At 26.6% G+C, this 13,153-nt stretch overlaps 2 protein-coding genes across 2 annotated transcripts; both read left to right on the forward strand.

Annotated features, from left to right (window-relative positions):
* The first annotated feature begins 3,557 nt into the window (after positions 1-3,557).
* On the forward strand, positions 3,558-6,126 carry LOC119679384. The gene is made up of 3 exons (XM_038091708.1): positions 3,558-3,639; positions 4,861-4,956; positions 5,160-6,126. The coding sequence occupies exons 2-3, from the start codon at positions 4,872-4,874 to the stop codon at positions 6,089-6,091; spliced, it is 1,017 nt and encodes a 338-aa protein (XP_037947636.1). The 5' UTR covers positions 3,558-3,639; positions 4,861-4,871; the 3' UTR covers positions 6,092-6,126.
* A 2,137-nt stretch (positions 6,127-8,263) lies between these two features.
* Positions 8,264-12,889, forward strand: LOC119684697. Its single transcript, XM_038098795.1, has 3 exons — positions 8,264-8,350; positions 10,442-10,537; positions 10,765-12,889. Exons 2-3 carry the CDS (start codon positions 10,453-10,455, stop codon positions 11,721-11,723), a joined length of 1,044 nt encoding a protein of 347 aa, XP_037954723.1. The 5' UTR covers positions 8,264-8,350; positions 10,442-10,452; the 3' UTR covers positions 11,724-12,889.
* Positions 12,890-13,153: the final 264 nt, after the last annotated feature.

Consider the following 13,153-nt stretch of genomic DNA (forward strand, 5'->3'; position numbering starts at 1 on the left):
GTGAAATTAAAATTTTTCAATTATTTGTTAAGTTTGCAAACATGTTTACTTGTGTATATCGAAGTTTGCAAACTTCTCATAATTTAAGAATTTTGGTGAGCGTCGGACTAGCAAAGATTACAGAAAAAAATTATTAATTCTTGGTAAAAAGAAAAATAAATGAAAAATAATTAAAAAATTGCTAGACATTAGACAATTATTGAAGAAGTTTATATATTTTAAAAATTATTTTGTGCTAAAAACATTTTTATAGTAAGCTTTAATATTTAAACAATTATTATATGAATAAAAATTTTAAAATGTAACATATTAAAAAATTGAAACAAAAATAATTTTAGTTTAAAAAATGAAATAAATAACAGGTTGCTATGATCATCACCTCAATTTCTTCAGTTTCAATTATTGTTTTGCACTCTGTACTTACTCCGCTGTTGATATTAACGCTGTAGAAAATAAATAAAAATGAAGTTTGCCAACCTTGTTTCAAAGTGTATAGCAAAGCGCATATTCGGTTTGCAAATTTGGTTTGCAAACAAATTTCATCGTCTATATCATGCTTTAGGTGAGGTTAAGCGGCCTTTTGTCTAAAACTTATTTGAATCTAAATAATCTTCATACTAGACCCCACTATTTTGCTCTCTTTTTGTTTTGCATTAATTTCATATAAGAAGTTTTTACATAATACTTCTGCATAAATGAAAATTAAATATAAAAATAAATGGTAGTAAGATGAATTTATATACACATATTAACAAAGACACATAATAGGTCTGTTCCACGAGCTACACATAGTAACTTTGAGTAACACTGTGTATACACAAGTGCGTTCCACGAACAAATTTGTGAGTAAATGAGAGCATCTGAGAGAGCGTAACATCCCTGTCGAAATTTGAAAATGTTACGCAGACTTTACTCATGCATTTTATATGAAGTAAAATTTGTGTTTATGTGTAAATCAGCTGTTATGGTTTGAATTCAAATTTTTGTATTGTTTGTTTGCGCGGCATTTGTGAATATAAAAAAATTCTGCATTTTTAATTGTAACAATTGTAATAAATAAATATTGAAATGGATAAAAACATAATAAATATTTTATTAAGTGATTTAAGTAACACAACACAACCAGAATATAACGTAGTTAATACACTTCGAGATAGTGACTCTGACGATAATGTAGAATTGGTGTATTCGATATTACATAAAAAAAAAAAGAAAACGTGTATGTATAAAAAATTATATACAAGATGTTGTTTACAAATATGACGACAAGGAATTCAAAACTCATTTCCGTATTTCGCGGAGCCTTTTTAATTCTTTGGCTATAAAATTTCAAAATAGTACCGACTTTATTGCACTGCTAGTAAGTGAGCTGAACATTTCTCCAGAAGCTCAGGTTGCTGTTTTTTTATGGTTTGCTGGTCACGAAGCATGTTGTTTTAGAGATTTATCAGATCGTTTTAATCTCTCTTTATCGTCAGTAAACCGAGTTATAAGAAGGATGATAACTTTCTTTAGCAACATGTGTCCGCATATAATTGCATGGCCTAGCACATCAAAAAAGGAAGAAGCGAGTACATTTTTCCGAAGCTTATGCAATTTTCCAAAAGTTATAGGTAAGGATTTATGTGCATATTAACGTTGCATATATATTAATACATATTACTTTGCAGGTTGCCTAGATGGCACTCGTAGAACTATTGATCCTCCTGGAGATCGTAAGGACGACTACATTGACAGAAAAGGAAATATTTCATTATGCCTGCAAGCCATCTGTGATGAAAATAGAAAATTTATTAGCATATTTGTCGGACATCCAGGCTCCTGTCATGACAGTTGGGTCTTATAAAACTCTCCTATTTATATGCGACTACCATAGAACTGTGGAGGTAAGTTCTTTGGAAAAGAAAATGAGATTTATTAAAACGTCTTACCTTTACAGAATACTATCTACTGGCTGATTCCGCATACCCCTGTACACAACACATCATTACGCCATGTAAAGACAACGGGCGTCTTACTCGTGCACAAAAGAATTTCAATAGAAAATTGGAGTCAGGTCGAATACTAATAGAAAATGCATTTGGTATTTTAAAACAACGTTTTAGACAGCTGTACTACTGTAAATTAAAAGGAGTTGAAAAACTGTGTCACTTTATAAGAGCATGTTGCGTTTTGCACAAACTTGCAAATGAAAACGACTTAGAATTCACATTTTCAGAACAATCTGAGGAAGATAATGATGTCAACAACCACATCCCTTTTAGATCAAGTATCGTTAGAGATTCGATTTGGAATGAATTACAAACAGAAAATAACTTGGATTAAAGTGTTTATTTGTATATTGCTTATTTTTCATTAATTAATTTTATTAATATTGCAATAAAGAACTTAATTCTAATTAACATATTAACATCACATTTTATAAATATATACTTAATTCTATCTTAGCTTTAAAATTACATTATTTAAATAAATTTTTAATTCTAACTAAACATAAAGACTATAATATTAAAAGTAAATATGTTTTTAACATAATGTGTCCTAATAATAATAATATGTAATATATTAAAATAAGTTTAAAAATAAATAAATATAATATATTAATTATTTTATTATTAATGTGTTTGTCTGTTATTTTTCAATTTCTATTTCTACTGTTTTGTTTTTCAAAAAACAGCCGTTTTCACCAGACTTTACTCAAAGCTGTTCCATGAAAATTTGTGTAAAGAGCGTAATCTGGCACTTTATTTGTGTTACGCTCTCAGTTTGTACTTTACTTCTGTTTTACTCATGGTTTACTATGTGTAACTCGTGGAACAGACCTAATATATACATACAGTAATCCCCCCTATAACGCGGTAGATTGGTTACGCGCATTATACGGGTTATACGGGTATACACAAGTGCAAAGGTACGCAAAACTAATTATGAACTGTAATTATGAACAAATCCCCGCGTTATATAGGGAAATGTCCGTGTTATACGGGGGATTAAAATCGCGTAATATGAAAACGCGTTATAGAGGGATTACTGTACTAAGTATTTAATATTCAATAATGAAATATTTACATAATTCAAAATTGATAAATTATTCGTGCAAATGTAACAAAAAAAAATATAAAAAAGAATATAAATGAAAATATTTAATTTAAATAATTTATTTTTTAAATTATAATTCATGAAAATTTATTTTTTGCATAATTGAAAAGCGAGTGTTTTTTAGACTCCGTTTTTTTATTGTTGATGAATAATTCTATTTGCATGCAGTTTTCATATTTATTGTTATTCCTCTTTGGAATACTTCCTTTGCCTATACACACTGATAAGTTCACATAATGAAGCAAATGTTTGGAACGACGGAAAACCGACTGCAAACGAATAAAAATTTTATATGAAATATTTCATCATAAAACTTAACGAAGGTTTGTCGATGGCAGACGATAAACCGTAGCGCTGAGAAGCTCTTACTCTTTTGAGAAAAAAGAATAATGCGAATAAAAAGTAATGAAAAAAAATGCATTCAGCACAAGTAAATTTATTTCGTATAGTGTGTGCATTCAAAGAGTTGAAGTAGACAAGTGTGTTTGTTTAAATTTTGTTCTCATTAAGTTAAATTTAAGGAGATTTAAATAAAACTTGGTAAGAAAGATTATTATATATACAAATATACTATATTTGTTTATTATACATAAAATAATTAATTGTGTTCCCACAAAAAAAAAAAATTTGAAGTAATTACTTAATGTTTGTATCAGAAAAACAAAATTTATTGATTCCTAGTTTTCAAATCCGTGGTATCAGAACGGGACGCAGAGCTGAAGTGGGCTTTGATCAATAAGCCTGCCATTTCAACCTAGCCTACTTTTCAAACGCATTAAAAGTGTTTCTTTGACGTTTATTATTTATTGTTTTTGTTTCTTTTTGATTTATCATTCGCATTTCATTCCATTTTTGTTCAAATGAGAGCGAATTACTGAGAAATTGCACACAAAACCCACCGATGTTAACGATAATGGATGTAAGCAATTCACCAAGAGAAAAGATCTGCTTTTAAGGCTTTTTTGTGATTTGATAGAATAAATAAAATTCTCAAGCTTGTTAACTATTAAGCTGGACCTTAAACTTAAATTTGTATGTATAATCTACGTACAAATTTCCTTAGTGTCCAAAATTTTGATTTTCTATAATTCACTGTCGGATAATTTAATATTTCCCTACACACATATTTCCTGTATGATATGCTCTTTGATTGTGACCAAAAACAGCCAAAAAATGTTGTATCCATTCACTATATGACTATCTCTATAACATGCTCCACCTTATGCTCCATTACAGAATCTTTAGCCCTCCACTTATATAATTATGTCGAGAACGAAATATAAATTAGAAAATTGCAAACTTAAAAAGGTCTGTGTAAACATTTTTATCGTACTTCCTTATAATATCAAACATATGATATTAGATAATCTCTTGAGCTCGTATATTGAGAATACGAAATAAGCTAAATTTTTGACGAAATAGTTTTTCCAGACTGATTTCCAGTTATTGATATAAAATTTGACACAGATGTCAGTGACAATACTACTAACCTAAAAAGTGGTGACAGAAAAGCCCGCATATTTTCTTTCAAATTACGTTTTTGGGGTTATACCTTATACCTCCACTATACCTTAGTGTAGACGTTCCATAGATCCATTAATTTGAATATATAAAATATAAAAATAATATAATAAAGTAAACTTGATGTAAAGGTAGTATAAAAAAGTATATGAATTATGAATATATTTGAAAGTCTTATTAAAATCATAATTATCATATTCAATATTATAGAAAGATATTTTTTTTCTGCTCTATCTTTAGTTATAAAAACAATGAACGGGTATTATTCAAATGATACTTCACTTAGGAAATTGTTATTATCTTGGAAATGTCAAATACTCGCGGTACATATTGAAGGTAAGTGTTCATACCACAAATGCATGGTACTATAATAATAATTATCTACTTGATTTGAATTCTTTAAAATCGTGAACGGGAATATAAATAAATTCGATATTGACTGCAGTAAAATATACAATATATTAATTATTACTTATATATATGCGTACGAACTTAATGTCATAGATATGGTTAAAAAATGTTATATATTTTAATTTCAGAGGAAGGCATTGATATTGAAGAACTAGAAATGATGAAGGCGGAACATATGACTGAACTATTACGCAATTATCGTTTGGGTATTCGGATTCGATTCGAACATCACTTTGAAAAATGGCGTTGTAGTATAAACAAGCCAATTGTAAATAGTGTTGCAAATTATAATAACACGGCTCCATTTAGACCTACATGCAATGGATTTCAAAATCCTAATGAAAATACTCAGATGCTAAGTAAAAAATCTGTCAGTGTTGGCGTAAATACTGATCCAGTAGAATTGTGCACAATTTCTATAAATCCACCAATTCCACCATTAGTTGCACTTCCACCACCAATTATAGCAACGCAAAAAAAGAGAAAAACGCAAGAGCATAAAGATGTGCAACAACTTCCACAGTTAATCCCAATGTCTCCCCCCTCATCTTCTCGTTGTAATATAAAAATAAAAAATAAGAAATCAAATAATTCACGTAGAATGTCTGTAATGAATATACTTAAATCATCTGGATGTAAAGGATTAGATGTGTTTGCATCCTATGAGAAGAACCGCATTCTGACAGAACAAGATCGCACAACAATTGTAAATTTAATTGCAGAGTATTTTATAGAGAACAACCTACATATCTCACTGAAAACAAGTTATGCTTTAGAACGACAGATTCTAAATCTGTTCCCGACTGAGAAACTTAGAAACTATCGTACCTCCAGACGTGGGAGAATTTATGTCAGATATTATAATTCGAAATGTTATAGACGTGCAAAACGAATAATTGTGAATAGTAAAGGTACTAAAACTCATGACAGTTTGGATAATAACAAATCAAATAATTTGCTTGATAGTAACCAACAATTACAGTCTTGTGATGCACCTGGGATGATTGAGGGTTTTAAAATTAAAGATGAAAACGATACACACGATTTTAACACGTTATGAATAAGAAACATTAGCCTATGAGGTGCTTCATATTGACGATGTATATTTGTAATAAAATATGTTTTGTATGTATAATAAATTTATGTTTATATAAAATTTAAAATATTTAAACAAGTTTGTTACGCTATATACATTTTTTTACATATAGTTTTAATCCAATTTGTTCGTAAAGTGTGTGGTAAGGATACAGTAAGTTCTCCATAATACTTTTTTATTTATGAAAGCGACAAATATGCTGAGATATATGGAACCGTGTTCCCATTAATCAAGTGGTACCCGTTATGGGTGACGTGGCTTTATCAGTTAAACGTTCGTTTCAGAATAAAAGAATTTGTGGACTTCTAGAAAGGACGAAAATTTGTTTAAATCGGAATTTTCCATTACATATCTTTTACCATTAGTAAAGGTTCAGAATTCTAAGTATGCGAAGTTTTTTATTATACAATTCTCTAGTTATAGACAAGAAATAGTTCTTTAATGTATTCGTGCAAATATCACAATTCATTCTTTAATCTGTCATCGTATATAAGTTCAGTATTGTCACAACTACTTTATGATAACTAATTATTACAGTTATATTTAGAAGTTTTTTTTAACACACAGAAATGTTAAAAAAACACTTTAGACTCAAATTGACTTGACACTTAAAAGTCTTTGCGTATATCTCATTTCTAATGTTATTTAGCAGAGGTTTATTTTTGATACTTTCCTTGTATTATTAGTTTCAAACCATTCGGAGTTATATTACAAATCAGGTTTATGGTCATTATATTCTCTAGCCAAGTGTATCTTTTGTTAAAAGTAAGTCCAGAGTATTTCACATCATCTTTCAATTTTATTTCAACATTATTGACTTTTATTTATTGGGACTCTGATTCCTACGTTTTACAATAAGTATTTCATTATGTTATCAATATGAAGTTGTAGCCTTCATATAGCTTTAGCAATATTAAACAAAACCACCCCAGTACATTGTACTTCACTGAGAGTTTTTTTATATTTCGAGTAATTATTACTAGCTGGAGATCAGTAGAAACATTTTCTTGGAATCCAAACTGTTCTTTGGGAATGATAACTTTAGCTATAACTACATACATATGTATATATATTTTTAAGTTTTGCCAATACTATTTTTTTGCTATTTTACCTATACCAGGTAGTCTCTTCTAGGTTTTGGAAAGACTGCTATAACTGCAGATTTTCAGATTTGCGGGAAGTACTGCTTTAATACAGATGTTTAAGCACATGTTATTGATTCCAACTTCTAATTTCTTCCAGATTTGTTTAAGGCAAGGTGCCTACTTCCGTAATTGTCAACATTATTTTCTAATTTTGTTTATTTTTTACAAATTTTAGATTGAGCATAAATTTACTCTTTAAAGATTTTGCAAAAGCATCTGCGTACGTACATACATACTTTAAATTACACATGTATGTATGTATAAAAATTTAAATTGTCAAGATTTATATTTTAAAAATAAATTTACATACATATGTACATGTATACTATTGTGTATTTAATTTTCATCGAAAAATATTTATTACAATAAAAAAAACTATTGAAGTTTAAATTAACAGGTATTATCCACCACAAAATATACATATGTACACATATATACAACATATATACACAATCTGGATATATGTATATTTGTTGCAAAGGCATCGGTAAAGAAACAACATCACTAATGAAAATCCTGCCGTTTGAATATTACAAAAACTCTTTGCTCATTAATTTAAGTTCTTAGACATTTTATCAGCAAAAAAAATTTTTTATATCACTAAATTTTGAGTAATTTCGTTTTTTAGATTCTTCTTTGCGTCGTCAAAAATTTTTTCTGCCTTCATGTTGCTTGCTATTCTCTCGTTTTGTTATATCTCTTTTCGTGAAATAATGCTGCCTGCGCTACCAACAAATACGCATAATGAAGCAAATGTTAGGCGCCATAGAAAAACGAATGTGCACGAATAAAAGAATGTATAGAAAGAATAAAACTTAACGAATATTTGTGTTTCTCAGAGAATCGTTGTGAACTAACGACGAAGTATTGTAAAGAAGTTAGGGGTAAATTAAAAAAAATATTCTTATGAGTGAGTACAAATGAAAAGTAATGAAAATAGTAAATGTTAGCGAATGTGCATTACAAATTTATTCAGTAAAGTGTTTGCTCTCAAACAGTTAAGGTTGGTGAGTGTGTGTTTAAAGTTCTTTTTTTTTTTGTTTTTTCTTAAAAGATAATTAGTAATAAATTCACCAGGGTGAGTACAATATAAATACATACATATATTATTTGTATGTTTATATTTTTTCTTTACTAAAAGAATTTAAGCGTCATAAGACTATGAGTATAAATTAATTTATATATTATATACTCAGCCACAATTTGATTTAATTTTTTTGTATAACTTTATGTATATAATTGGTTCTGATATATCACAACACCGATCGACGATAGCGCGTTTATCAAGATTACATTGTTCTTTTACTTTAGTTTGTTTCTTTTTTGTTAATGTTTAAATCACTAAATTAAAAATAGAAAATAACAATGATAATATAAAAATAATTATATAATAATAATAAACAATAATAATGATAATAATATAATAATGATAAATATATAATAATATAATAATAATATTATAATAATAATGATATAATAATAATATTGTAATGATAATATAATAATCAATAATAATAATATAAAAATCAATAATAATATAATAATAATAATAATATTATATTATTAATATTATTATTATTATTATAATAATGTAATAATAATAGTATAATAATATAATGATAATAATATTATAATGATAATAATATAATAATGATAATAATATAATAATGATAAAAATATAATAATATAATAATGTAATAATAATGATGTAATAATAATATTGTAATAATACTAATATAATAATCAATAATAATATAATTATAGTATTACTAATAATGTGATAATAATAGTATAATAATAATGATAATAATATAATAATGATAAGAATATAATAATAATAGTATAATATTGATAATAATATAATAATAATAGTATAATATTGATAATAATATAATAATAATAGTATAATATTGATAATAATAACATAATAATAATAATAATAATATAATAATATTAATAATATACTTATAATAATAATAATATAATAATAATTATATAATAACAAAATAATAATAATGTAATAGTAATATAATATAATTATAATAATATAATAATAATTATATAATAATAATAATACAATAATAATATAATAAAAAAAATATAATAATATAATAATAATAATAATAATAATAATAATAATAATAATAATAAATTATAATAATAATTATAATATTATAATAATAATAATATAATAATAATATTATAATAATAATGATATAATAATAATATTGTTATAATAAAAACATAATAATAATAATATAATAATAATATTGTAATAATAATAACATAATAATAATAATATTATAATAATAGTATAATCATAATAACATAATAATAATAATATAATAATAACAATATAATAACAACAACATAATAATAATGATATAATAATAATAATAATTATCGTTTTTGATTTTATGATATAATATAAGCCAACATGTACACATCTGTACTATATAATTCTTACAATTTTCTGTATATACATAATTCTGTATATACATATTCAAATAACATACAGTATGCTCTCGATAATCAGGCAATTATGTTTCATTGATTGTCCATATTATCAAGTGGTATTATTTTGATTAACAATATAATAAATTACCAATAATAATCCTATGTAAATAAAAATATCTATTTTATTGCGAAAAACAAAATGTGTATTTTTGATCTTCCAAGATCCAAATATAAAGTTAGAGATAGTGAAAATTTCTTTAGCCGAAGTGACACTCTGAGCTTTCAGCTCTGTCAAAATAATAGATGTAAGATTTTCAGTAGTTCTTATAGTTTACGACACATTGTGAACTGAAAAAGTTATGGACATTGTGGTCTTGAATGAAGCAACCTCTTCGAACAAGGAAAAAGCAGATTAAAAGTCAACTTATTTGAAATTATTTTATAATTATAACAACTACATATTATATAATAAATATTTTAGGTTACATTACAAAAGTGTGTGTTGTTTTTTAGGGTTATTCCATTACATTATATTATTTATTTTAAAATACTTTTAATGTCATATACATTTTTATGTAGTTATTTAAAGAAAGCTATCTTAACTTTAAGCATATTAAAGTTCAAAATAAAATTTAATTATTTAAAAAAATAATTAAATTAATTTTTTTAATTATTAAATTAATTATTAAATCAATTTTTTTGACATTTTTAGCGGATTTTAAGATGAATAGGTGTTTTATAAATGATACACCTCTTAGGACTCTGCTAACATCGTGGAATTGTGAAAAATTAGTGGAACATATTGAGAGTAAGTAGTGTATATATTATTAAAATTTTCTTTTATTTTCTGGTCAAATGATTAATAGGTTTTAATATTTGAATTAAAAAAAATTTTTTAATTAATTGCTTGTTTTTGTTAATGACAATACGGCAATGTAAATTCGAAATCGGTGGCAATGATTCCGATTTTTTTTTCATTACTCGTTTATTTTGGTATACATGTGGCTAATAAATAATACATTTTTTATATTTCAGATGAAAGCATTGATATTGCAGAACTGGAAATGATGAGAAAGGAACACGTTGTAGAACTTTTACGTAATTACCGTATGGGTATTCGGATTCGGTTTGAATATTACTTCGAAAATTGGCGACGTAGTATAAACAAGCCTGTTGCCAATATTAGTACGGTTTATATGAACACACCTCCAAGTGAATCTATATATAATGAAATTCAATTTGGCTATGAACACAATTCGAAATTGAAAGAATCAGTTAGTATTGGCGTAAATACTGATCCGGTCGAAACAAATATAATATCTCTTAATCTACCTCCTCCACCATTATTAGCACTTCCACCATCCATTAAGATAGTACCGATAATAAATAAAAGTTTGGAAGTACAAAAACCGAAAGAAGTGCCACAAAAATCAAAAGTTGACATTATGGACTTCTGTCCACCATCTAACACTCGTAGAACAAATAAAGTAGTTAGTATACCAAAATTTTCGGTATTAGATATATTGAAGTCTGCAGGATTTAGAGGCTTCGAAATACTTGAATCCTATAACCAAAATAAAATTATGACACCTGAACATCGCAGCACACTTATGACTTTGATGGTAGAACATTTCATAAAGACTAATGAACATTTATCATTACCCGCTAATTATGAGATAGAACGACAGATTTTAGAATTGTTTCCAACTGAAAAGCTTAGGTATTATCGGACCGCAAGGCGTGGTAAAATTTATATCAGATACTATAATTCCAAATGCTGCAAAAAACAAAGAAATATGGAAAATAAAAACACTCAATCCTTTGTTCCTTCAACTGTCAACGAAAGTGATATCATGGAAAATGTGAGTTTGCTTAGTGATGATGCAACCCAAGAATCTGATGTATATAGCGAACCTACAGAATTTGAGGAATTTAATATTAAGACTGAAAATGATGAAAATGATATGGAATATATCATAAGTGACGAAGAATAATATACATTCCGCTTATTTGTATAGTTTTATTTACACTATGTGTAAAACATATAAATTTGGATAGTGTTTGATTAGTACAATGATTTAAAAAACTTGATCATATTTCAGCGTTGTAACTAATTTGATGGAATGTTGAAAACCGTTTTTGATTTCATCGTTTTGAATGAATTCATTTCTAGTGATGAAATTCACTTTAATTTAAAGATTTGAAAATAATCAATGGTGAAAATGAAAACAATGTCAAATCTGTGATTTTTTGTCGAAGCTGTAAAGACAAAGGAGAAGTTTACATCACCTGCTGCGTTATTGCTTTGATGACTTTTTAGATTTTTAGACTGACTTCATAAATCGATGGATGGATCTTCAATAACATCCCAATGAGATAGTTGGCAAACTCTATATTTATCTTTACGAACATTCCAATGAGATAGTTGGCAAACTCTATGATAGCATCGAGTTGGTTTTCAATATTGTGATGTGGGAGAGAAAACATTCTATAAACGATATCACGATGGTCCGGTAGATGGTCTAAATGTGTTGATGGAAACACTGTGCAACAGAAATGAAGTCTCTTTTTTCTTTTCTAATGTTTAAGTGTTTAACATTAATAGGATTGCATAAAGAAAAATTCTTATAATTATTAAGGTTGTTTATTAAGAAATGTTTGAAAAACACCACTTTTGCGGAGGAAAGAGAGGAATTTGACAAAGGACGCCTAAGGCAAATTTTTGTATCTATTTATTTGTTGCAAATTTGCCGAAGTCATAAAATTTGTGCATTTTAATTTAAAAACCACAATTATAGTATAATTTTATAGTATATTGCTAGAAATTTAGATGTCTAGCAGAGTAATGTGGTGCAGATTTGAGCTCAACAGCCTCAAACTAAACTAAAACCGTTGAAAAATTAGAAAATAGAATTTGTTGTCCTACAGTGTAATTATATGGGCTTCAAACCTAACCTAACATTATTGCCCTAAATTCTGTTGTTGATTTAATTATTTTTATATAGCGCTGTTTGTTATTGTAATCTAAAACAATATTTTGAGAGTTTTAAATATCTTCAGTAAAGGAAAATTAATGTCATCAAGTCTAGAGATAATCTTATTTCCTTATTTGATGAATGGTCAATTATGTTTGGCGTCTCTTTTAAATAGATGATCTAGTTTTTTTAATTTAATGTTTAACAAATACTAACAAATTACTTTATAATTAATAAATTTAATATAAAAAGTTTTTTAAAATAATTTCTTTTACTTATTTAATTAAAGCTAACGTTCATAGGTAAATTGCTTTTTTGGGTATTCTATTGGGAATTGAATTTAGTTGATTAATTCCATTAGAATGATGATTGAAACGATTGGAACCACTATTACAGCAGTAAAACATCGTCAAATTTATTGACTCATCGGCAAGGGAGTAGTGAGAGTC

Source organism: Teleopsis dalmanni, chromosome 2 (assembly GCF_002237135.1).
Source record: "Teleopsis dalmanni isolate 2A chromosome 2, ASM223713v2, whole genome shotgun sequence".
Classification (NCBI taxonomy): Eukaryota; Metazoa; Arthropoda; class Insecta; order Diptera; family Diopsidae; genus Teleopsis; species Teleopsis dalmanni.